Below are 22,438 nucleotides of genomic sequence, written 5' to 3'. Positions count from 1 at the left end.
AACAAATGGTATTTACGTCTTATCCTCTCTTATTCATTCTTATTTAAATTGGCTCATGCGTTTGGCATATTTCCTTCATTGAGAACTTTTCTTACCCATGCCCTATCCTAATCATTTGATATTATTGAGCTGCGCATTGTGGGGAGGAGCCCCTTGCAGCAGCTCTCAATGCTTTGGATGTGGTGATACGACGCATTTTTTCAGCGATGACGGCTCCAAGACATTCTTCACAGTTGTTAGGCAGGGAGACCAGAGACCACATTCTCGGGATATGAATTACTAATAGCAGCTGTCTACGACATGTGTGTTTCATGCTTCAGATGTGACTGTTGAGAGCGTACCCTAAAGCTGGAAAACGGCGGTCAAAGATTCAGATGGATGGTTGTCTGAGACCCAAAAAACCACCAATGCTTGTAACGACATCAGTCAGAGAACTACTAATATCATGTAAAATTCGATTACGAACCTTCTGATTATTATTCCAAGCCGTAAGAACACAGGTAACCGATGCTTCTTAAAATATCATGCAAGCCGTAGTTATAGTACGGCCAAGTGCAATTCATTTAAGTTGATATATGCGAGAGCCACTGAGAACAGCGAATATGCCATCACCTAACAGTATATGTAACAGATTGTGAAACCCAAAAAAAAGTACCCTAGATTTGCCTAACCTTTTGTAGCTGCTGGTGCGTCTAATGTTACCATTTCCAATAGGCAACGAAGCTTATACGGTTATACCTATAACCACCATCCTGTTCGCAGCTCTGAGTCATAATCCTGGGGGATGGGTTAACCAAGTGCAAAGTACGATTTGACCATCATTGAGCTATCTAGCTGCACTTCCAAAGCCAAAAGATTTTGGATAATTACATGCATGTAGTAGTATTACCAACTGGTAGCCTAGGCGATCTGGGTATGGGCTAGCGATATCTTGCTGCTCCCCCGGCCGATGAGGTGCATATTCCATCAAAGCTTTCTTACATGCACTCCGGAGCGACCTTGTTCAGCCCTGTTTCATTTTCATCATAGGCCAAGGGAGCCGGGATTCCGCTGAGGGTGAGATTTTAATGGCTCTCCGAATGCAACACCGTTATTGCCCATTGCCTTGCCCTCATTTTGGTTAGTTTGATGCCCTTGCAAATACTACTTACATGCAGTTTGACGCCGAGCTACGTCAGCGTTGACAATTTTCTGACTATACAAAAAGAAGAAGATATCCCGACAGTGAGTCATTTTACTGCATGAACACAAGACTAGCACCTTGGCCTTGTCTCGACATTTTCCAGGCAAAGGATGCAATTTGATTCACCCAAGCTGTAGCGCGGCGGTTAGTGCGGGTAAAACTGGGGACAGACAGCGGGAAGGGCGCTATGGCCGATGAGCGTAGTGGCCTGACTTCCAGCAATGGTAGGCCGATTAGTCCCTACAGGCCCCTGTAACCGCGTTCGTTCTGGAGGCCTGTAGAGAACTTCGATCGCTGGGGTTGCATCCAAGCTGAGGCTGCAAGGGAGGCTTTCTTTGCGTAATCCAGCAGTTGATCATGGCGAAATCAGTGGTCTTATGCGGTGCAGCCTGCTGTAGTCCCTACATGTAACTAGCTGCCTGCTGCGCAAACCTTTGATCGGCGTGTGACAGAGAGCTGCAGTAGGCGGCAGCGGCGCCTGAGCGTATCGGGATCTGCTTCAGCCGTCTTTTTGATATCGATCCCTGGAGACGGCATGGGTCTCGTTACCCACTCGCTCACTAGGCATATGTGCTAATATTACTGGATTACGGAGTACACACAATTTGATTTAAATTTTTTATTTGCTTCTGCACCCTCTTTTTGGCATCTTTTATAGGAGACAAAGCTGATTCGCTCCTAGTAAAAAAAGGCCCAAGTTGGTAGGGCTTGCCTTCTATTACTGCTAAGGAACATGTAACTCTTATTCTACAACGCGTCAATATCATGTAAGCCCACAAGACATTAGTACCAGTCACTGACTCCGACGTGCCGCCTCCCTCTCCGTTTCTCTCAGCCGTAGCCCTTTGCCGTCTCATCCATCCCATCCTTTCCTCGCATAGCCCGCTAATTTTAGTTGCCCAACCTGGCCATGTGACGATGATCATGCCAGCCACAGCGGGAGCTGCTGGGCAGCGATTACGGGGGATTTGTGGGCATCAATAGCGGAACTGGGTGGGCCGTTCGCCGCTGCCTGTCACTGATTTGATCTTATCTGATCCGAGACTCGTACGAAGCTCTCATAATCATAAAGCGCTCACCCCCGTGCGATTTCTCTTTGACCCTCCTCCTCCGCCTTCTCTTCATGAGCTATGTTTGTTTTTCTATTACTTCTTTGTTCGAAATGAGGTAGAAGGGATAGTATAATAAACCAGCTCGTGCTTTATTTATTCCCGGGCCACCTCACCCAAACCATCTCTCCTTTGCGCTGTCCAGTCGCCGGTGGCGCTTAGGCTCGGCGATGGCTGCCTCACGCGAAGAGGCCCCGTTGCTCGGCTCCGAGCCTCGCTCAACAACCGAGCCCCATGAATATTCAAGCATCTCGACGCAAATTCACAATAACGGCCATGTCGACGACGAGTATGCGGAATCCACGACGCCGGCGAGATCTGGCAGACGAGCGGCGGGCGTGGCTCGCATGGAGGCCGTTTCCGCCCAGCTCTCTCACACCGAGCGCTTCTGGATCTTCTCGGGCATCTTTCTCATAGGCTATGCTTATGGCCTCGAGAGCCAGGTTCGATCGACTTACATGCCGTATGCAACGTCCAGCTTTTCGCTGCACTCGTACTTGGCCACCATCAACCTTCTCAGGAGTGTCGTTGCGGTTGCGATCCAGCCAACGGCAGCCAAGATTGCCGATGTCTTTGGCCGCTTCGAAGTCGTCGCTGCATCCACCTTCTTCTACACCGTTGGCATGGCCATCGAGTCGACTTCCAGCTCCGTCTATGCCTTTTGTGCCGGCACCATCCTCTACCAGATTGGCTATACTTGCATCGTCCTGCTCCTGGAGATCCTTGTTGCCGACTTCTCGTCTATGCGGGCTCGCGTCTTCTTCAGCTACATTCCCGCCTTGCCGTTCATCGTCAACACATGGATCAGCGGCAGTATTACATCTGCTGTGCTGCGCGTAACCACGTGGCGTTGGGGAATCGGCATGTGGTGCATCATCTACCCTGTCGCCTCACTGCCACTGCTCATCACACTATACTCTATTGATCGTCGCTCCACGCGGGGACCTCGCAGGAAGGATGAGCTTGTTGACGGCTCTTGTGGTCTCGATAGCCTCCGTAAGTGGAGTGCTCAGCTCTTCGATCAGGTAGACGGCATAGGCCTCATAACTCTCGTAACGGCCTTCAGTCTTGTTCTTACACCTCTCACGGTTGCTGGTGGTACCGTGTCGCACTGGAAGAACCCGCAGGTCGTGATTCCATTGGTCTTTGGGCTGATCTGCGTTCCCGCTTTCATCTTCTGGGAGAAGAACGGTGCTAGAAATCCGCTTGTCCCTTTCCATCTACTGAAGGATCGCGGGGTCTGGGCGGCCCTCGCTGTGCGGAGCCTGCTGAACTTTGCCTGGTATGTGCAGGGCAACTATCTATATACCGTTCTCATCGTTGCGTTCGACTTCCCCATCGAGAATGCGACCCGAATCCTATCCTTCTTTTCCTTTTTTGGTGTTGTTAGCGGCGTTGCCGTAGGTCTTGTCATTTACAGATTCCGACGTCTCAAGCACATCATTGTCCTAGGCACGGTGATATTCATGATCGCCCTGGGCATTCTAATCAAGTTTCCTGGCGGTGCCACGGTGAACTCTAAGTCTGGACTCATCGGCGGACAAATTCTTTTGGGTCTCTCCAGCGGCTTGTTTGCTTATCCTACCCAAGCCTCGATTCAAGCCTCAGCATCGCGAGACCATGTTGCTATCTTGACGGGGCTCTATCTCTCCTTTTACAACGTTGGCAGTGCACTTGGCACTTGCTTATCTGGGGCGATTTGGACCCAGACTCTATACCCAACGCTTGAAGCAAGTCTGGCTTTCCAACCCAATGCTACCCTAGCACGAGCTATTTACGAGAATCCATTTTCCATTGTTTCACAATACCCCGTCGGAACTGAAATCCGAAGTGCCATTATTCACAGTTATCAGAGCATTCAGCGGTTGCTTTGCATTACGGCTATGTGTATTTGTTTGCCCATGATTGGTTTTGCATTGGCTCTTAGGAATCCAAAACTCTCGGACCAACAGGTCCAAGAAGATGCGGAGGATGAAAGACCAAACGACGTATGATATAAAGATGCATTATTAAAGTCTGTTTGAGCGGTCTTATTTTTCAACCTGTTCAAGCCGAGTGGGAGTGGCACCAAAGGAACATATTAGCAAGCGAGTTATTATTACGCAAGAGATACCATATAGATTAAATTCAACGGCATTTTTCTCCTTTTTACGTACAAATCGAGAGTATCTGACTTTTATGAGCGTATAATTTCGGCGCAATGGGAGAATAATGTGCATTATTGTGAAATTGATGGCATATACCTATATATATGTTGTTATTGATTTACATACATATACGAAGCAAAACAAGCTCAGGCCTAGACCGACAATTACTCTACACCAATCATCAACCGTTCTTCAAATAGGACTCGTATTTTTGGCCACCACATCCCGTTAAACGAGGTTTTCGGGTAAGGGACCACCTGTCAGCTGAAAAGACTTTATCCGAAGTACCTACTAGTGCCTGGTCTAGCCCGAGGATCTGCGTTTCTTTGTGATCCCCAGCGGAATATTTTACGAGATGGGGCTTTAACTAAGCCTCAATGGTATGATATCATGAAAGGGGGCGACTCCGATACCTCGCTTCATGAAGGGTTGTGTGTCTTTGAAGCGGTGAAGCAAAATGCTATAAGAAGGACAGAGAATGGAGGACAATCAATACCATCGCTACCATCACATCAACCTGAGCTCGTACAACACTGCAATCCATTTCTCTCAATCACTTACATCTCTCCGTCACCATGATGTTGTTCCAAACCATCTCTGCGCTCTCCCTCCTTCTCTCCTCAGCCGTCGCTGCACCGCGTAATGCCCCTGCGGCGTTCGACGTCATGGCTCTTCGGTCTGCCAGCCCTATCCACTTTGCACAAGTCAATGCCGCGAGCCGCGGTCTGTTTCTCAACCTGCCTCAGTCGAATGCCACATGCGAAGGCAAATCCAGCGGCTACGCGACCTTCTACATTGAAAACGAGGAGCTAGTTTTGTACTCTACCGAGGGGGAGAAGCAAAAAGTTTTTGTTGATCGATCTGGCATGGGTAAGTCCTTATTGTTTTCTCTCCATCTTGTCTACCTTTCTCAATTTGTCTGGGGGTCATGATGCGCTGACTCTCGTGTACGTTGTTACCCATGGTAAACAGGTCAGGGCGTGATTCAATACATTACAGGAGATCAAGGCATCCCACGATACGCTGAGCTGAAGGGCTGGGCCATCGATGCAAACCAAAACCTGGTTTTCAAGGGCGAGGGCTTCGTTGCTTGCCCGGACAGCATCGATGGCGCGTGGAGCATCTGGCTTGGTGAGGGATTGGACCAGCCCGGCGGCAACACGGGTTGCTTGGGGTTCACGGCACGCACGTTGGAGAATAAGAAGCCGGTGGGCTGCGAGTATACGCAATAATGCCCTGATTTGTTGTTTCCCTTATAGCTTATGATATAAGGGCCTCTTCAGCAGGGACTGATACTTTGTCTCAGGATGTGGCACTTATACCAAGCTCACCTCGCAGGAATTTATTCATTTAGGTCTCACATAGCATATTATAGACTTCATATATAGACTTCATTATTCGTAATTGAACATTAAATATTATAGCCAAAAAGAACAAATACGCGAGTGACTTTCGGCTACAGCATCTTTTTGACACCCGTACCTATTCTTTGCTGAAAGGGTCATCTGTAGGGTCCTTATTCCTAGTAAACTCTGACGCTTCGGCTATCCAATCTGCAGTCTCTTCTCCATAATGATCCGCAATGAAGGTATACATCATGTCGATGCCAGCCGTTAATCCCGAGGAAGTCCAGACGTTGCCCTCCCGTACCCAACGTGCACGGCGAGCCCACTTGACATTTGGGCCTTGGGCTATCACCTGTGTTGGGCGGATGCGTTAGCTAAGCATTACGGTAAGGAGTCTAAACTCCCTTGCTTTGGTTTCTTACCCAGTCAAAGGCCATCTTGTTCGTTGTAGCATTCTTGCCGTCAAGGACCCCGGATCTCGCTGCGATGCTGGCTCCCGTGCATATGGTGAGCAGGTAACGTAGTTTCGGGAATCGTTCTTTGATGAAGTCCGCAACGTGTTGTGTGCGTGGCAGATTTCGAGTTCCGCGGCCTCCTGGGACCAAGAGGACCTCGATATCTTCTGGAGCGTTCTTGTATGTGTGTGATGGAACAACGCTTTCCCCGATTACACCAGTGGCCGGTAGATTTGGGATTGGGTGGTCGTCTGGAAGTCGCTCGGGGACGGTTGATACGGGATCCATCGTTTCCGCGAGTATACAGAGCTCCAATGGCTTGGAAAACGAGAGTAAGTTGAGCGCATCGATGGGGCCGAATACATCGAGCGCTTGAAATCCATGGAAAAGCGCAATGGCGAATTTTTTGGGCGGCTCGGTTTTTAACATCTTGGAAGCTGTGGTTGAAGAAAAGGCGATATGAGTCTTTTCTCGCTCTCTCTTTATAAGTTTTTGAACTGGAATGCGAGCCGCGGGGGTAATATTTCCAAGCTTATAAGTGCATGTATCCTAACGGCTTATCAGCGACTATTCCGCTTTATACTGTGTTCGCAGCCACAATTGAAGATTCTGCAGCCACAAAAGAAGATTGATTTTGGGTGACATTACAAATCAAAGCAAGAGAGCAGGATTGCGCAGGATACCAGGACTCTGTAGTATCGACAATCAAGTGGCCAGAAGAAGGCAGTAGTAGGCGCATGTAGTATCACACGTCTACAACATAGATCGATTGGCGTGCACGTGCGGAGGGGCAAACAATCAAGACACTAAAGATTTAGAGATAAGGCTTGAAAACGAAGTTCAAACAACAAAAGTCTAAGCTCTGAGATTTAAATAGTTGCGCAGGCTCCAGCTTAAATTCATCAATCTGCGGGTGAGATCACGGGGGCCCCGGTGTGTCTCGGACTGATAAAGTAGCACAACCAGCACACAAACCTTGCCTTTTCGCCAAACTCTTTTCCATTTAACTTCGGCGTTTGGCCCGTGCAACCCGGAGCACGAAAGCCTTCAATGTTTTTTTCTCCATTATGAGGCAGATTAATCCGAGTCACCGAGACCGGCGGCATCTCGGGGACCCCACAAGCGATCCTGTCTGACACGGGATTGGGGACACTTTACTTGTTTGATGCATCTCAATTGCATTTTCATATTGAACCTCAACACCATGACGATTTTCTTTTTTTCCGGCTCTCAAAGCAGAAACATGAAATAGCGGTGGGAGGAATAAAGCAGCAGGTAGCCGCAGAAGTGTTTCAGTCCACATTTTCCAGCCAGTCTGAAGCTCTCGTCTGAATGCATTTTTGTAAGCCACGTCTCAAATGTCTCGAGCGGCGGGTATCACTGCGTCAGATTTTCCGGCCTGCTTGGCAGAAGGTGTGAAGCTGTGCGTATCCGGTAGGTATGCGTATGCTACGTACCTACCTGTACTCCGTACTCAGGCATCAAAGGTCAGGGTGGCAATGCTAAGAATGACGGTGGGGAGCGTAGCATTCAGGCATAATTTGCTCCGTAAGCATCCGGCGTAGTACCCAGTAATACGTGCGTTGCATGTAAGAAAGATGCAGCCCGATGGCAGCGATCCTCCGAGCATAGACCTCTGATCTGCCCCGTAGGCTAAATGCTTGCAACGGTAGTAGGTAATATTTGGGTTATTACAAGTGTGTGGGCTTGGAGAATAGCCTTACCATACATGTCTGGGAGACGGGAATCTGGCAGCTTTTGGTTATGAAGAGGGGCATTTTTCAAGTTGTACACCGCTTCACGCCATATGTGCTTGGTATATAGCATAATGATAGAAATCCCTCAAGGATAAATTAAATTAAAGAGCTTGGAAGAACTGGTTCATGTACACAAAAAACACGGAGGCTGCGCTGGCATCAAAAGTTCTGCCATAGCTACGCGTTGGTCAAACTTTCAGTAACCAACGGGAACCACTAACGTAAATAGCTACGGTTTCTATCAAATATTGAGCATGGCAGGTTAACCAACGGGCCGCGCCGCGCCCCAGCTCCAGTTTTAGTCGTATTAGAACAGCAAAGGGTTCAAGTCGCTGTTCTGAGTTAAGCGACATGGAGTCACGCCCAAGCGCCAATTTTGTCACCACCGTCATTATTGGCGTGTATCATATTTTGTTATAATTACCTATGTCAGTGACACGTCCAGGTATAAGTGATGAAACTACATACATGTACCTATATATGTAGCTAAATCAGGTACCAACAACAGTGGCTCAGGAACACGGCCCTTATTGTCCCTGTACCAACAACCATAGCCTAGTCCATGACTCAAAATAGGCGTTGATTGTTCTAGTCACCCTTGCTATGGGACTATCCTGGACGAAACACACATTAATCCTTCCACAGGACAGGACAGAGCAGTAAAAACGGGTCCAGATAATATCCTTACAAGCTTGGAGCCACAACCATTCCCTAGTGATTCTTCTATCTTCGTGGCAGATAATGATATTTGACGGCGCCTAGCAGCAAGACAGCCCTGTGTAGGCAACTATTTTTACTTACAAAGCAACAAATCAACAGATCAGCATGCGGCTTAGCAGCCTGGGGGTTAGTTCTTAGTGCGCTAATAATGAGGCGAAGGAGGCATCTAGTCTGTCACTTGAGGCTGCAGAACCCTTGTCATTGGCACGATTTCCCCGCCACATGAGCCGCAGTAGCTAAAACCCTGGTGTAGCAGAGGATGACTTTGAGTATTTAAATGCCTAGCTATTCTCTTGATATGGATATCGCTGGTAGAAGAAGCATCATGGCAAAAATGACCGATTTGGAGAAGAAGTCTGCGACGAATCCGCAGGGGATGGAGGCACAGTTTGCGGCCGTTCTTGCGGATGCCACGAAGCTGTTCAACGATTCATCTGACAAGGGTCCGACGCTCAGTGAATTTCTAACGCCGCCGATGAAGTCTGTATCCGATTTAAAACTTCAGTTGACTATTCAAAATGATCGGTTTAACCACTTTCGAGAAAAGCGTCAGAAGATTTTCGACGCTGTTGGAGCTGCTCTGCGGCCGATAGAGCTGATAGGAGATATCGTGGCCGAGGGAGCTTCGGAAGTTTTCCCGCCAGCACAGGGCATCTTTGCCGCAGTGATGTACCTGATAAATGCTGCGCATGATGTTTCTGCAATGTATGATTCGATATTGGAGCTCTTTGAGCAACTTAAAGTCAGTAAATTTTACCCGCCTGGCCTATGTCTTCCATCCCAGAGTTAACGTGCAATAGGATTTCACCTCGAGGCTGGACGTGTACTTGAATCACACGCTGAGTCCCGCGATGCGCGAGAAACTAGTCACTATTCTGGCAACATTGTTTGAAGTCCTCGTTATTGCTACTAAAGCTGCGCATCATGGAAGGTTGAAGGCGTATTTCAAAAAGCTAATAGGGATCGAGAGCCCTGTCCAAGCGGCACTTCAGAAGCTCAACAGCTTAACGCTGGGAGAGGAGCGGCAAGCTATTGCAGAGACGCATGGGGGTGTTGCTGAGCTCAATATCAAATCAGACAGAGTAGAGGATATGATTGCACAGATGAGCCAGAATATTCTGGACTTGCGGCTGGGGCAGCAGCGAAACGGGGGCCTTCTCTACAGAGAAAAGCTGCGGGAAATTCTAGAGCCCACTCCTTTTGCAGAAGATTCCTACGCGGCATTCACCAAGCATAGAGTTCAAGGAACAGGAGACTGGCTATTGAAAGACGAGGGCATGAAATCTTGGCTTCAAGGAGAATCTCAGCATCTGTGGATATCTGGCAATCCCGGTAAGGAAACTCTCTGGATCCCAAGTATATAGCGGGATGTGTGTAATCTTATTAACCTTGCTAGGTACTGGAAAGTCTTTCTTAACATCGCGAGTTATCACTTGGGGCCTTGAAAAGCTTCCACATTTGGGTTACTTCTTCTTTTCTGGAAACGATCCGGAGACGCGATCTGTGCTGCAGGCGCTGCGCGATGTCGCTTATCAGCTTAGTGAAAACGATGCCATATATGCTGAGAAGTTAACAAGGCAGCTTCATAGCAGCGACGAAATTAGAACCATCCCCAGTGCATTTAGGAGGCTGTTTGTGCAACCATTACTGGAAGATAGCCGGGATACAACTGTATACATATTCTTCGACGGTATAGACGAAGCAGAGCAGAGTGACATTGAACAACTTTTGTCTCTTCTTGCACCTGGAGATGAATCCGAGTCGGAATCACGACCCAGGCTACAGTTTGCTTTCACTGGAAGGAGTTATTTAGCTGAAATGGTATCCGCTGCATTGGATCCAAATTCAGCCGGCCAAGTGTTCACAACCATTTATGTGACACCAGAGTGTATTGCGGACGACGTGAGCGCCTTCATTACCGACGGCGTGCGACACTCAAGAATACTTAGCCGGTCTCCAGAAGAGTTCAAGCACGAGGTTATCGAATCCATGAAGAAGCAAGTTGACGGCCTCTTTATCTTGGCCAAATTTATGTTGAATGAGATCAACCAGAAGCGGCATCCAAGTTCAATTCTTAAAAGCCTGAAGTCTTTTCCGAAAGAAATTAACGGAATGCTCAACGAAACGCTTGCCAACCTCTCTGTCACCATTTCAGAGGAAGATGCTCGTGACCTCACCGAGATGCTGCGGTGGGTTTCTTGTGCCGAAGAATCACTCACGCTCGAGCAACTGGAAGCCGCACTCATTATGAAATTTGGAGATCCTCCGTTGCGGCTTGAAGAATCACTGCGAGGCCAATACGCGTGCTTCTTTGCGCTTGAACGTGAAGACGGCTTAACCACAGATGACCTGGTCAAAGATTTTGCTAGAACGCAGCGAGAGGCGCATCCGGAAGGAAGCCATAGTCCAAGTCCAAGTCCGCGTCTTCGCGCCCTTAGTGGTTTTGATACAAGCAGTCCCAGGCGCGGAATCAGTCCCGTGGGCCGAGATATCCTGGGCACCAGTCCGCCCACGGTCGAAATGCCTAGTCCACGGCATTTTAGCCCGGCACGGAGCCCTGGAATCTTTGATACCTCTAACGAGATTGAATTTCGGTCAAACCCTTCGACGACATATGTAACTTTCTGCCACGCCTCAGTACGGCAGTTCTTTCGTGAGGGTAACGCAAACATTACCCATGCGACGAAAGGAGGCGTTGCGATCGGCTTTGATCTAAGGACGGCACGCATCGCAATTTTGAAGTCTTGTCTACGAATCTTCAATGACAAAGCATGGTTTGACAAGCTGGAGTTGGATCACGGGAAAGAAGCTATAAAACAATATGCCGCTTGGTACTGGCAAGAACATTTGGCGGCTCTTGACCCGGCGACTGTTCCATCGGAAGACAAGAAAGAGATAGGCATGCGCATATTCAACATGCTGACGGTGGAGAATGTCATCTACGACTGGAGCATCATGTATGAGAAGAATGATGAAGGTTTGGAAGTACTCACCGACTCTAACATCCAAGCCCTCCATAAATGGCTCAATGATAATGACACTTTCGTTGGTCTTTCAGCCGAAGCGAAAGATTTTGTCAAAAATCAAGCTAAAGAGGATCTCGGAATTTGCCAGGCAATTGGTCGATTCTATGCGAAGCAGTGGCTATCTAAAGATTGCATCAGCTATGTCCCAACACTATTCTGTTTCAACATTGTCCAGAATGTGGCTTTTATGAGCGATGGACATCCTTGGTCTCAAGCGCAGACTCGTTGGTCCGAGATGCCAGTCAAGGATAGAGTGCGAAGAGCCATTAAGTGGGCAAACTATCCTCCAACAGCACACTCGCATCGACGCCTAGGAAGCACGTATCTGATGCTGGAGCTATTCAGCGACGCCTTGATGCACTACAACAAAGCGCTTGAGCTAGATCCCAATAACGTCGGGACTGCGGGTCGCATTGCCTACTGCTTATCCAAATATGGCCATTACAGCGAAGCTTTGGACCGGGCTCTCAAGTGTGCCGAGATTGAAGAAAAGAGTATTCTCGATGGAGCTCTGCAGGGTTATGATTTGACAAGTTGCCATTGGCGTCTCTACAAAGACTATCTGCTCGTTGCACGGTGCTCATATCTGACGGGGAAGATGGAGCCTGCGCTCAAGTATTTTCGTAAAGCAATTGACGGTGCACCAAACGCAAATCTAAAACCCTTTGAGCGTTTTGAAGCCGAAGTCGAATATTTAGAAATGCTGGCGAATGCAAATTTGCATTCTGAGATGATGAGTCTGCTTCAAGAGATGGCAAAGAAAGTCGATGGCAAAGGCAAAGAGCCAAGCTGCCTGATAGACCTACTTCTCGGCAATTGCGACAAGCTGCTTGTCATGGATTGGATCCCTAAGGCAGCTTGTAAGACAGGTAAAGTGGAATTCATGTTGAACCAGTTTGACATAGCCATTGAGACTGCCCGTGGCAGCAATCAAATGGGCGTGCTCTATCTGCGTCTGGCATATGGAACCACTCTGGCTTATAACCGTGACCTAGATGGTTCAATCGAGATATTTGAGCGGATTTCCTTGGTTGAGTACAGGCCAAGAGGTAATGTTCCAACACGTCATGGGCATGCGACATCGTTCCAGAAGCTGTCTGCTCTGTACAAACAAAAGATTCTCCAAACCGAGCTCAAATCGCCCGAAGCCATGGAGTGGATACAGAAATTAGAGCAAATCCAAGAGAAGCAGAGCAACAATCAAAATTTCGATGTGCCTGCGGACAAATATGGCTCAGATGTCAATATAGCATCTGTTTATCTGGCGTTGTTTTATCGTCTTCTAAAGGACGAACCGAAAGCAAGGCAGCTCCTGGGTAATTTGGTCATCAACAGCCTCGACCTTTTACTAGACGATGAGCCAAGAAATGACCAATACGCTGTTGAAAACTTGTTACAGGCATTCATCGCAGCCAACGATACTGAAGATGCGCAGGCGCTGGCTCGGTCCATGAGAAAGGTCAACCGCGCGGTTGCAATGGCGACTCCTCTGGCTTCTCCAACGCTCACGCGAATCGAACCAAAGCTTCCCAACATCCAGTCTCTTGATAAGTGGTGCGCACAATGTTTGAACAACATCCCTACGACTGAGAATATGTACCTGTGTCGACTTTGCGTGGATGCCTATTGCGAAAAGTGTTTGAATGGAATCATCAAGCAGCCCGGGAACAAGACTCGCGATCGCAGACCGGATGTTGTTTGCCGTAGTGACCACGACTGGTTTACAATACAGCCGTTGAACCAGTTTTTGCATACAGGAGAGATCCTCTGGGGCGATGGCATGGTGAAGAATTTTAGAGAGTGGGAGAACGCATTAAGAGCGAGATGGCATGATGTTGTCTTAAGCAGCGGAACTATGCGTTCTGTAGCATGTTAGCTAGCGGGTTGATTTCCCAGAGCATATGATACCAGATAGACAGAATAGATTGTATGCATTAAGACAAATAAATTGAGTTCTATTTTCCACCAAAAAAAAAGTTAAAAAAAAAAAAAAAAAAGGATAATAAAAGCACGAGAAGATAGAAAAACACAATAAAGAGAAAATGTGCAAAACGCAAAAAAAAGAAATACCCTTTGAAAGGGTGGCGCTCTCCCGCCGGGAATTGAACCCGGGTCTCAAGCGTGACAAGCTTGCATACTGACCACTATACTACGGAAGATGTAACGGCTTGAAGCCGTTGTAGCAGGTTCTGACGGTGACGCGGGCAATTTGTATTATATGAGACTGGGTCAATCATAGCCTAGTTCGAGAGGTTTCCCACTTCGTAGCCGCCAGTCAACTTGATATTGCGCAGAGGCGTCGTGCTGCTATATAGATGGCCTAGGATAAGATTTATACACTCGGACTGGCCATCATATGTCGTGGCCTTTGCATAAAATGAGACGCGCATGGTACCGCGGCATCTGCAGTCAGCTGGACCTGGTAACGCCGCTCTTCGAAATAGGGCATTGCACAAGTTTCGTTGTTGGTTGATCAAAGTCCGCTTATTAGCGGCATCTAGGGCCAATGGATTGTTTCTGCCTTCGCTTGTTACTCGCACAAGCTTTGTGAAGCCGCCCTGCTCATTAGCTCTCTGTGAACCAATGAAAAGCAATGCACAATGGACGAGTTGATGGTTTAATTGCCCAGATGCTAGTATTAGCTCTTAATACAATACAGTAAGCAGTATTGGTGCGATTCAAATATTATTACCCCCTACGGAGTAGTTTTGGATTTGCGGGCGGGAGTTATGTAGGGGTGGCATTCTTTGTGGGTTTAGTCCCTGCTGCTCTGCACACACGGAATACTTATTCGGAGTAGCTTCGCTCAATTCATGGAATCATCGAGGAAGTGACCTAGGGTGATATTATGGGTTCGACCAACAAACTCCGCACACATGTTTGCGTAGACTGCGGTATATATAATGGTAGCCGAGGGGGCAAAACCAACCAAGTTAAGAGATAGAGAGAGTCAATTGAGCAAGCTTAGCTTGAAGAAATCTACATTTTTGTTGGGCTAACTCGCTAATTCGTCATGATATATTCGCATCCAAGACGGCTGGAGTTTCCAAATGTGGATCTCCTTACATTTCTGTTTGGTATGCCGACATTGAACTACTCCGCGTGACGGCATATCTGTCTCCTCTCAGCGCCCCAATTCATCATCTCGGCTTATAGAACTAATAAGGCCATTTACAGATTACGAAGGGTGCCAAGCTAAAGAAGATTCTCCTGTCTTTGCGGAAGCTAAATATCCTTCCAAAGTCATTACCAAAGCCAGAGCTCGCGATCTAACTCGTCAAATTGCTTACTTCCTTCGCCACCAATATGGTATTGGTGAGGGCGGTCCTGAAAAGGACATAGTTGTCACAATATCTACGGGACAGTCTGCGCTGGGTTGCATCTTTTACGCCGTCCTTGCTGCTGATGGTATCTACTCAGCCGCATCGCCATCTTCTACAGCGTCGGACTTGACAAGGCAGATTCAAGATGGACCCAGTAGCGTTGTTATATGCAGCGAAGATCTAAAAGATGTCGCTTTGAGAGCCGCCCACAATTCTGGAATCCCTTCTAAGAATGTTCTATTGCTCAGTTCGTACCCAGAGATCCAGCTGAAGAGCGTAGATGGAACGGTCGAGTGTGATTTTAAGGGTTCTCTGGATTGGAGGCGTATTACTGATCCAAGAGAGCTAGAATACAGCAAGGCGTGTATTCTGTACTCATCAGGGACCACTGGATTACCAAAAGGTAGACCAAGCCGACAAATGAAATACTTTTGCAATACTTTACCATGATACTAATCTGTACAGGCGTTCTCATATCTCATCAAAATATGGTTTCCGAGTGTTATATTCCTGCTACTTTGAACCTTGAAGCTTGGACAAGATTAGGCCACGCTTTCCACAGGTCCACTATCGGTCACTTGCCTGCAGCACACATTGCCGGCATAATCAGCTACTTCATAAATTGCTTTTATGATGGAGGTATCGTTTACTGGATGCCAAGGTTCAATATTGATGATTTTATTAGGTACACTGCAGAACTCAAAGTGACCTATTTCTTCACTGTGCCACCTGTATACATGGCTATCGCAAAGAATCCAGCCGTAACAGACCAATTCAAGAGCGTTGAATATGGTGTTTCTGGAGCTGCTCCTATGAGCTACGATCTACAACAATCGGCCACCAATAAACTAAAAGGCGAAATACATCAAGTTTGGGGGATGAGCGAAACAGCTGGTGCTGTAACTTATACTCCACCGGATCGTCATGATACAATGGGAACTTTGAGTCCATTGATGCCGAACGTTGAGCTAAGGCAAGTAAAATTGATCAAGGATTTCATAGAAACCTTGCTGCTAACCTAGTTTTTAGGCTCGTAGATGAAAACGACAATGACGTTGAGATTGGACAACCAGGCGAGGCGCTGTTAAAAGGCCCAATGATCACCAAGGGCTATCATAATAACCCCGAAGCTACCAAGTCATCTTTCACCGCTGATGGATATCTACGAACTGGTGATATCCTTAAAGTGGAAGGGGATTTGCTCTATATAATAGACAGGAAAAAGGCGAGCAACTGAACTGTGTCTTGATATGGGTTAAAATGACGCGAATCTGACATTTGACATTATAGGAGCTTATCAAATATAAGGGGTTGCAAGTTGCGCCAGCCGAGCTAGAGGGTATTCTTATCGCTCACCCATCCGTCTTCGATGCTGGCGTGATTGCAACGCAGCGAGAGGATACAGAAGTACCAATGGCATATGTGGTCCTTGTGCCTGGAGCAAAAGGGAAAATATCGGAAACCGATCTGGCCAAGTATGTCGAGAGCAAGGTTGCAAATCATAAGCGCTTGAGAGGCGGCGTTACCTTCATTGATGTTATACCTAGGAATCCAACAGGCAAGATCTTGAGAAGAGAGCTAAGAGCATTACACAGTCGTCGATTGAAGCTCTAAATATCTATCTCCTATCAAGAGAAAATTTCCTCCCAGTTTACTTATGAAATAATTCAGAATCTTTCTAATGTCCTTTGAAGCTAAAATTCTGTGTCGTATGTGATCTACACAGATTTGATGCCACTTGCAAATTGAACAATAGCGTCACCAACTTGATCAGGCGATTCAATACAGTACCAGTGACCAGTTTTATCGAGAACTTGCAAATGTTTATCCGTTGATCCCCAGCTATATGCATGACAATGAGTGACTGGTTCGCGACACGCTAATTATGAGAGAAGTAGAAGTGACGATACACACCTATCGTGGATTTTCTGCGAGAGCTCGATCGGGCAAACAAAATCCTCAGCACCAGCGACCAGCAAGAGCGGAGACTTGATTTTTTCGTAAGCTGGCACCGAAGCGGCTATAATTGCTTTACAGTTTGCAATGTAGCCCTCTGGAGATTGAGCGAGAAGAAGAGTACGGATGAATGCTCGTTGTAGTGCAGTGGCTGAAGATGCTGTTGCGGCCTTTGGTATAGCATCTGCTAAACCGTCCATGCCATCTTAGAGCAGTTAGCATGTTAAGCAAATCTCCAATCATCAAATTGACCCTCAGGATTGTCTTGTGCGTATTTTTATGCTTACTTTGTTGAACCTTTTGAATTCTATCCTCAAGAACTTTTCCAAGACCCTCATTGGGATATACGGGGCCTAAGAGGACAGTGCCGGCGAATTGGTATCGCAGTGTGGCTTCAGGAGCGACAATACCGCCCATAGAATGTCCCACTATAATTGTTTGGCTAGGAGATATTTTGAGTGTCGATACGGCAGCGCCTATATCCTGAATTATTGTTTCAAGATCGCCGCCCTGGCCAGTCAATTTGGTCAACGCGGAGCCTTTAATATTATGACCTACGTCAGCCGCAATACATAACATGAAAATAAGAAACATAATTGGGGGCATAATGACAGACCATGGGAATCGAGCGCCAAGCAGGAGTATCCTGCATCTACGAGCCTGGGAATAACTGGTGCATAATAAGAACTGGAAGATCCCAGGCCATGGATAAGAATAATAGTTGTTATCTTAGAAGACGATGCTGCTGCTGTTGGTGAATTCAACGTGTAGTAAAGCTGCCGGTCTCGGTCTTCTAGCTTTAGGAACGGCATAGCTGAGTGGCCTATCGGAACTTGCACTATATCGAATTCGTTCTCTTTCTGTTAAATACTTAAACCTCTGTATTAACTGAACTAGTTAGCGCCTGAGTTCACGGCCAGGATCAGGATAACTTTGTTCTAGGTAAGACATATAAGAGACGGATCTAACCGGATAGATGCGGTATTAATGTGGTTTCTTCTATCTTATTAATTTGCAGCAAGCTGTAAATGAGGGGAGACGCAAGTGATGTCAGACAAAGAGAGTGTCGGTTAAGGGCGCGCAGCCCCACTGTGATAATGCTGGATTGTCCGGCCTTAGGAGTCGGATGCGGACGGGATGGATCCTAGTCAGGGCCCTGATATTGAGTTGTTATTGAGTGGCAAAATTCACATCCGTACCGAGTGTATACCAGGTGAGGGTTTTTTAATCAATTGTTCTTGTTGTTTTAAACTGCGCCCTTCGTTAGAGTTGGGATTCGGATAACGATTTGTAAGTCGGCTGTGGGGCCATTTTGCATTCCTCGTTTACTCAAGTTTTGTATTAACAAACGATATAAAGCCGACCTAAACGATTGTATAAAAGTCGTGAGAAAAGATCAGAATTTAGTCATTTAACAATTCTAGATTTATAAAATTCTGCCGCCTACTATGAACGGCAGACCAGGTACCACATATTCCTCGAAGAAGGAGGCTCATGGTATTTTGCAATATCTCTGCAATGAGTTCGACTCCATATCGCTGCCGTGCGGAGTAGCAAGCCGAGCCGATCATGTTCAATTCGTCGCCGAACGTGACCAACCATATTTCCCTATTCCATTCAAGGAGACTGAAACAACAGCAGCGCTAAAGGCTATCGAGGCATCGGTTGCATCTCTCCTCGCGGATACACGGCAGGGAGAGGCACCTTCGCCTTCGCAGAGGGAAATTGTGATTAGTCTTGAAAAGACAACAGCCTTTCTGTTTCAAGCATACCTGGCTCGAGTAGGTGGATATGGAAAGCTTGATAAACAAGTTAAAAGCCTGTTGAAGGGTTTGTACATACCACCATTGACACAGATGTAGTTTGTTTATTCGCATACTAATATGGCGCATGTATAGATACAGATTTGCTTCAAGCGCAATCCAATCCTTATCGTCGCATGTCTGCAAACTTATATGCCACAAAAACGCCTAATGAGTACTACCACATCCATGGCTCATTAGAAGCATCAACAACGCTGAATATGATTGGACTGGAGCCATATCGACCCGACCTGACATCACATGAACAGATTGTAGAAACTATTGAATCTGCTGTGAAGAAATTTACAGTAGAAGAGTTGGAGAAACTGAATGCGCAGCATAGGCAAGCAGGCGTTAAAGCCTTCCCGCATACCGAGTTTCTGAACACCCCCCATGTAAGTCAAAGCCTGGAAAACTGACCGTACCAAAACAAGAATGTCATTGGCTGACGAAATTGACAGGGAAGAGCAAACATTGGACTTTCGCCTTGGTCAGTTGAGAATATAGAAGATAAAACGCCACTGGTTCCTCTTCCAAGCCATACTGGTAGTCGGCTACTCTCCGGTATCAAGGTACTCGAGCTATGTCGCATCATTGCTGGCCCTACAATTACAAGGATTCTGGGCGAATATGGTGCTGAAGTCATCAAAGTGACAAGTCCAAATCTTAGCGATGTACCGTTCTTTCAAGTGGATGGTAACATGGGCAAACGGGCGACGGATTTAGACCTCAAGACAGCCAAAGGGAGAGAAACGTTTGAGAAGCTCTTGGCCGAAGCTGATGTCGTGGTTGATGGTTATCGCCCCGGGGCTATTGCAAAACTAGGATATGGCCCCCAGCAGCTCGCTGAACTAGCCTCTAAGAGGGGTAAAGGATTCGTCTACGTCAATGAGAATTGTTTTGGATATGAAGGCGAGTGGGCAAATCGGGCTGGATGGCAGCAAATTGCAGACTGTGTAAGAATCCCGTGGACCGAAATGAACAATCCCTAAATCGCCATTTACTAACGGGTAAATTTTCAGGTGACGGGTGTTGCGTGGGAACAAGGCAAGTTTATGGGCCTCAACGAACCTGTGGTACCGCCGTTCCCCATCTCAGACTACGGCACCGGCTGCATCGGTGCAATCACAGCTCTTGTTGGGCTTTATCATCGGGCAACTCGTGGTGGCTCTTGGCATGGTAAAGCCTGCCTCTTGCACTACGATCTTCTACTATTCAAGGTCGGCTTACTGCCTGAGCATGTTCAGCAGAGTCTCCGGGACATGATGGGTCCCGAAGTTCTCGCCCTACGATACCATAACAGCGTGGATCAGATTTCGGGAACCGTGCTGCGTCGCATGCGAGAAGTATATCCTGAATTTGTGGACAATCCAAAATACGTGGATAAGTGGTATTCTGATAAGTATAAAGGGGAAGTATGCGCAGTAAAGCCAGTGGCGGAGATTGAAGGCTTGGAAGTAGGATTTCGGAGGGCAAGTCGACCGAATGGTTCGGATGAGGCAAAGTGGGAATTGGATGAGGAAAAGGATTATCGGCTGGACTAAACACTGACTGAGGCTGGGTAAACTTTTTCAATCAACTTTATAGAATATTTTTATATTTTTATATTACTCAAAATTACTGAACAATTATTAAAATTCTAACGATTAAGAGTCGCACCTACAGGCTTCTCACTGGGCTAAGATCTGACGAGAAAGGCCACCAAGTCTCGCAGGAGGCTGCTATATTTTGATCTTCCGCTGTACTTTGTAAATCGACAGCCCGACTACATGTAGTTAGTATAGCTTTTGATGGACTGAGACTGCCAAGCCTGCTACAAATAGTAAACCTTCAGTGCCAATATCTTTGTCGGGAAATTGCAGGCCACCCATTATCAGGTGTCCAGGATGTTATCCGACAATGCAGCCACTTTCGGATCTGGGTAACCCCGCGGGGCGGGTACCGCACCACCACGGCATAGACGGAACGAGCGAGTGAGAAAGAAAACGAACGATACAGCCAGCCACTTTTGGCTTATACAATGTTGAATAATCATCTATGAACTAATTGGATGAGTATTAAGATTTCCGTCGTGCTCTTAGTTATAAGACTACATCTGGAGCGTATTGGGCTCTTTTCGGGAGAAGTCTCGACATTCACCAAAACAATCTTCAAATCTTCAACGCGTTCTATAAACAGCCAGCCCTCTTGTATACCTACTCTCTCGTTTGTCTTGAGATTACAACTTAAATCCATCAGAAGGACCATCCCGCCTCAATAAAATCATTGAACATGGGCTCTCAATCAAATGACGACGCTCTCGGTCAGGACTTCACCAACCATGTTATCCAAGCCATGGGCCCAGACACCACACCCAGAATGCGGACAGTTATGACTGCTCTTATTCAACACGTTCACGACTTTGCACGAGAGGTCAACTTGACGACAGATGAATGGTTAGCAGGCGTGTCCATGCTCAACTGGGCAGGACAGATGAGCAACAACAAGCGCAATGAGGGGCAGCTACTATGCGACGTTATCGGTCTAGAATCGTATGTTGCTCTCTATCACATCTGAAAAAAAGAAAAACACACACACATATATACGGGAGTAGCTAATATGACGTTAATTACAGACTCGTGGATGATATCACATACAGAGAAGCCAGCAAGGCAGATAAACCTCCTACATCATCCGCCATTCTTGGACCGTTTTGGCGAGCTGATGCACCAATTCGAGAGAATGGCACTACCATCTCATTCAACACCCCAAAAAATGCAGTAATAGCTTATATGCACGGCCAAGTTACATGCGCCGAGACAGGCAAGCCTCTTGCAAATGCTACAGTAGACGTCTGGCAAGCCTCTACAAACGGTAAGATGCTCAAAGCTTTCTGAACATGAATAGCCGCTGATGTTGAATATATAGGCTTGTATGAGCAGCAGGACTCGGATCAAATTGACTGCAATCTACGTGGAAAATTCGTCACCGACGCGGAGGGTCGGTATTCATTCTACTGTCTCCGCCCAACTCCATATCCTGTAAGAAGATTCTGATTGTTCCTTGTTTTTGTCCTCGTTTTTTTTTTTTCTTCAATTAAGTTATTGCATGCTAAATTAAAATCACTAGATTCCATTTGATGGTCCTGCAGGGAAGCTACTGAAGCTTATGGATCGCCACCAGTACCGACCCGCACATATTCATCTCATTGTAGGCAGCCCCATCCTTTCTTAAAATAACACTCTAATGCTGACGCGCAACTGCAGGTCGAAGCAGAGGGGTACAGTTCTTTGACTACACAAATTTTCGACAAAGACTCAAAATACCTTGAAGACGATAGTGTGTTTGCGGTAAAAGATGGGTTGACTGTTGAGTTTAAGCCTCGCAATGGGGACTCGCAAGCGGAATGGGATTTGGAGTACGATGTGAAGCTGGGAAAGAAGCAGTAATGAAGATATTGATGTGAAACATCTTGAAAATGATAATTTTTTTGGCTCTCATCTCATGGTGGTTTTTGTAATTATAAAATAACTGTTATAAACGAATCAAACGCGCATGTCCATCTGGTATTTTATCCTGTCATAAAGATGCTTATGACTACTTGTTGCAGAGTAACACAACGAAGATTGCTTGAA

The 22,438-nt window shown here is 46.9% G+C and overlaps 8 protein-coding genes and 1 non-coding gene across 9 annotated transcripts; 6 read left to right on the top strand and 3 right to left on the bottom strand.

Annotated features, from left to right (window-relative positions):
• Window positions 1-2,462: 2,462 nt before the first annotated feature.
• TrAFT101_005507 (uncharacterized protein) lies at window positions 2,463-4,286 on the top strand (the record flags this gene model as incomplete). The annotated part of the gene is made up of 1 exon (XM_024900947.2): window positions 2,463-4,286. One exon carries the CDS (start codon window positions 2,463-2,465, stop codon window positions 4,284-4,286), a length of 1,824 nt encoding a protein of 607 aa, XP_024757292.2.
• Window positions 4,287-5,014: 728 nt separating this feature from the next.
• TrAFT101_005506 (uncharacterized protein) lies at window positions 5,015-5,671 on the top strand (the record flags this gene model as incomplete). The annotated part of the gene is made up of 2 exons (XM_024906962.2): window positions 5,015-5,309; window positions 5,412-5,671. 2 exons carry the CDS (start codon window positions 5,015-5,017, stop codon window positions 5,669-5,671), a joined length of 555 nt encoding a protein of 184 aa, XP_024757293.1.
• A 123-nt stretch (window positions 5,672-5,794) lies between these two features.
• TrAFT101_005505 (uncharacterized protein) lies at window positions 5,795-7,450 on the bottom strand. The gene is made up of 2 exons (XM_024900885.2): window positions 6,208-7,450; window positions 5,795-6,137 (listed from the first exon to the last, which is right to left on the bottom strand). Exons 1-2 carry the CDS (start codon window positions 6,667-6,669, stop codon window positions 5,922-5,924), a joined length of 678 nt encoding a protein of 225 aa, XP_024757294.1. The 5' UTR covers window positions 6,670-7,450; the 3' UTR covers window positions 5,795-5,921.
• Window positions 7,451-8,609: 1,159 nt separating this feature from the next.
• On the top strand, window positions 8,610-13,709 carry TrAFT101_005504 (uncharacterized protein). The gene is made up of 4 exons (XM_024910149.2): window positions 8,610-8,843; window positions 8,971-9,459; window positions 9,518-10,049; window positions 10,114-13,709. Exons 2-4 carry the CDS (start codon window positions 8,995-8,997, stop codon window positions 13,617-13,619), a joined length of 4,503 nt encoding a protein of 1,500 aa, XP_024757295.2. The 5' UTR covers window positions 8,610-8,843; window positions 8,971-8,994; the 3' UTR covers window positions 13,620-13,709.
• Window positions 13,710-13,830: 121 nt separating this feature from the next.
• Window positions 13,831-13,902, bottom strand: TrAFT101_005503. The gene has a single exon. It is a non-coding gene; the product is annotated as a tRNA-Asp (tRNA).
• A 700-nt stretch (window positions 13,903-14,602) lies between these two features.
• On the top strand, window positions 14,603-16,886 carry TrAFT101_005502 (uncharacterized protein). Its single transcript, XM_024910150.2, has 5 exons — window positions 14,603-14,820; window positions 14,921-15,469; window positions 15,532-16,039; window positions 16,096-16,291; window positions 16,357-16,886. The coding sequence occupies exons 1-5, from the start codon at window positions 14,757-14,759 to the stop codon at window positions 16,678-16,680; spliced, it is 1,641 nt and encodes a 546-aa protein (XP_024757296.2). The 5' UTR covers window positions 14,603-14,756; the 3' UTR covers window positions 16,681-16,886.
• On the bottom strand, window positions 16,643-17,996 carry TrAFT101_005501 (uncharacterized protein). Its single transcript, XM_024900920.2, has 4 exons — window positions 17,639-17,996; window positions 17,310-17,561; window positions 16,981-17,227; window positions 16,643-16,908 (listed from the first exon to the last, which is right to left on the bottom strand). Exons 1-4 carry the CDS (start codon window positions 17,832-17,834, stop codon window positions 16,785-16,787), a joined length of 819 nt encoding a protein of 272 aa, XP_024757297.1. The 5' UTR covers window positions 17,835-17,996; the 3' UTR covers window positions 16,643-16,784.
• Window positions 17,997-18,334: 338 nt separating this feature from the next.
• On the top strand, window positions 18,335-20,462 carry TrAFT101_005500 (uncharacterized protein). Its single transcript, XM_024902739.2, has 4 exons — window positions 18,335-18,852; window positions 18,921-19,219; window positions 19,286-19,780; window positions 19,847-20,462. The coding sequence occupies exons 1-4, from the start codon at window positions 18,471-18,473 to the stop codon at window positions 20,366-20,368; spliced, it is 1,698 nt and encodes a 565-aa protein (XP_024757298.1). The 5' UTR covers window positions 18,335-18,470; the 3' UTR covers window positions 20,369-20,462.
• Window positions 20,463-20,837: 375 nt separating this feature from the next.
• On the top strand, window positions 20,838-22,371 carry TrAFT101_005499 (uncharacterized protein). Its single transcript, XM_024902068.2, has 5 exons — window positions 20,838-21,355; window positions 21,439-21,677; window positions 21,732-21,844; window positions 21,933-22,013; window positions 22,070-22,371. Exons 1-5 carry the CDS (start codon window positions 21,096-21,098, stop codon window positions 22,250-22,252), a joined length of 876 nt encoding a protein of 291 aa, XP_024757299.1. The 5' UTR covers window positions 20,838-21,095; the 3' UTR covers window positions 22,253-22,371.
• Window positions 22,372-22,438: the final 67 nt, after the last annotated feature.

This window comes from Trichoderma asperellum, chromosome 3 (assembly GCF_020647865.1).
Source record: "Trichoderma asperellum chromosome 3, complete sequence".
In the NCBI taxonomy this organism is placed as follows: domain Eukaryota; kingdom Fungi; phylum Ascomycota; class Sordariomycetes; order Hypocreales; family Hypocreaceae; genus Trichoderma; species Trichoderma asperellum.
Note: the sequence above shows the minus strand (reverse complement) of the source record. Positions and strands in the feature narration are given on the sequence as shown.

Excerpts from the sequence above, each read along its gene's own strand:
- TrAFT101_005502 (XM_024910150.2), top strand. The coding sequence starts at position 14,757 with ATGATATATTCGCATCCAAGACGGCTGGAGTTTCCAAATGTGGATCTC. Across the intron at positions 15,470-15,531 it reads GACCACTGGATTACCAAAAG|GCGTTCTCATATCTCATCAA; the intron begins GTAGACCAAGCC and ends TAATCTGTACAG. Across the intron at positions 16,292-16,356 it reads ATATAATAGACAGGAAAAAG|GAGCTTATCAAATATAAGGG; the intron begins GCGAGCAACTGA and ends TTGACATTATAG.
- TrAFT101_005501 (XM_024900920.2), bottom strand. The coding sequence starts at position 17,834 with ATGCCGTTCCTAAAGCTAGAAGACCGAGACCGGCAGCTTTACTACACG. Across the intron at positions 17,228-17,309 it reads AATTCAAAAGGTTCAACAAA|ATGGCATGGACGGTTTAGCA; the intron begins GTAAGCATAAAA and ends AACTGCTCTAAG. Across the intron at positions 16,909-16,980 it reads TCGCAGAAAATCCACGATAG|CTGGGGATCAACGGATAAAC; the intron begins GTGTGTATCGTC and ends TCATGCATATAG.
- TrAFT101_005500 (XM_024902739.2), top strand. The coding sequence starts at position 18,471 with ATGAACGGCAGACCAGGTACCACATATTCCTCGAAGAAGGAGGCTCAT. Across the intron at positions 18,853-18,920 it reads AGTTAAAAGCCTGTTGAAGG|ATACAGATTTGCTTCAAGCG; the intron begins GTTTGTACATAC and ends GCGCATGTATAG. Across the intron at positions 19,781-19,846 it reads GGCAGCAAATTGCAGACTGT|GTGACGGGTGTTGCGTGGGA; the intron begins GTAAGAATCCCG and ends GTAAATTTTCAG.
- TrAFT101_005505 (XM_024900885.2), bottom strand. The coding sequence starts at position 6,669 with ATGTTAAAAACCGAGCCGCCCAAAAAATTCGCCATTGCGCTTTTCCAT. Across the intron at positions 6,138-6,207 it reads ACAAGATGGCCTTTGACTGG|GTGATAGCCCAAGGCCCAAA; the intron begins GTAAGAAACCAA and ends CGCCCAACACAG.
- TrAFT101_005499 (XM_024902068.2), top strand. The coding sequence starts at position 21,096 with ATGGGCTCTCAATCAAATGACGACGCTCTCGGTCAGGACTTCACCAAC. Across the intron at positions 21,356-21,438 it reads GACGTTATCGGTCTAGAATC|ACTCGTGGATGATATCACAT; the intron begins GTATGTTGCTCT and ends CGTTAATTACAG. Across the intron at positions 21,678-21,731 it reads CTGGCAAGCCTCTACAAACG|GCTTGTATGAGCAGCAGGAC; the intron begins GTAAGATGCTCA and ends TTGAATATATAG.
- TrAFT101_005504 (XM_024910149.2), top strand. The coding sequence starts at position 8,995 with ATGCCTAGCTATTCTCTTGATATGGATATCGCTGGTAGAAGAAGCATC. Across the intron at positions 9,460-9,517 it reads AGCTCTTTGAGCAACTTAAA|GATTTCACCTCGAGGCTGGA; the intron begins GTCAGTAAATTT and ends AACGTGCAATAG. Across the intron at positions 10,050-10,113 it reads GTGGATATCTGGCAATCCCG|GTACTGGAAAGTCTTTCTTA; the intron begins GTAAGGAAACTC and ends TAACCTTGCTAG.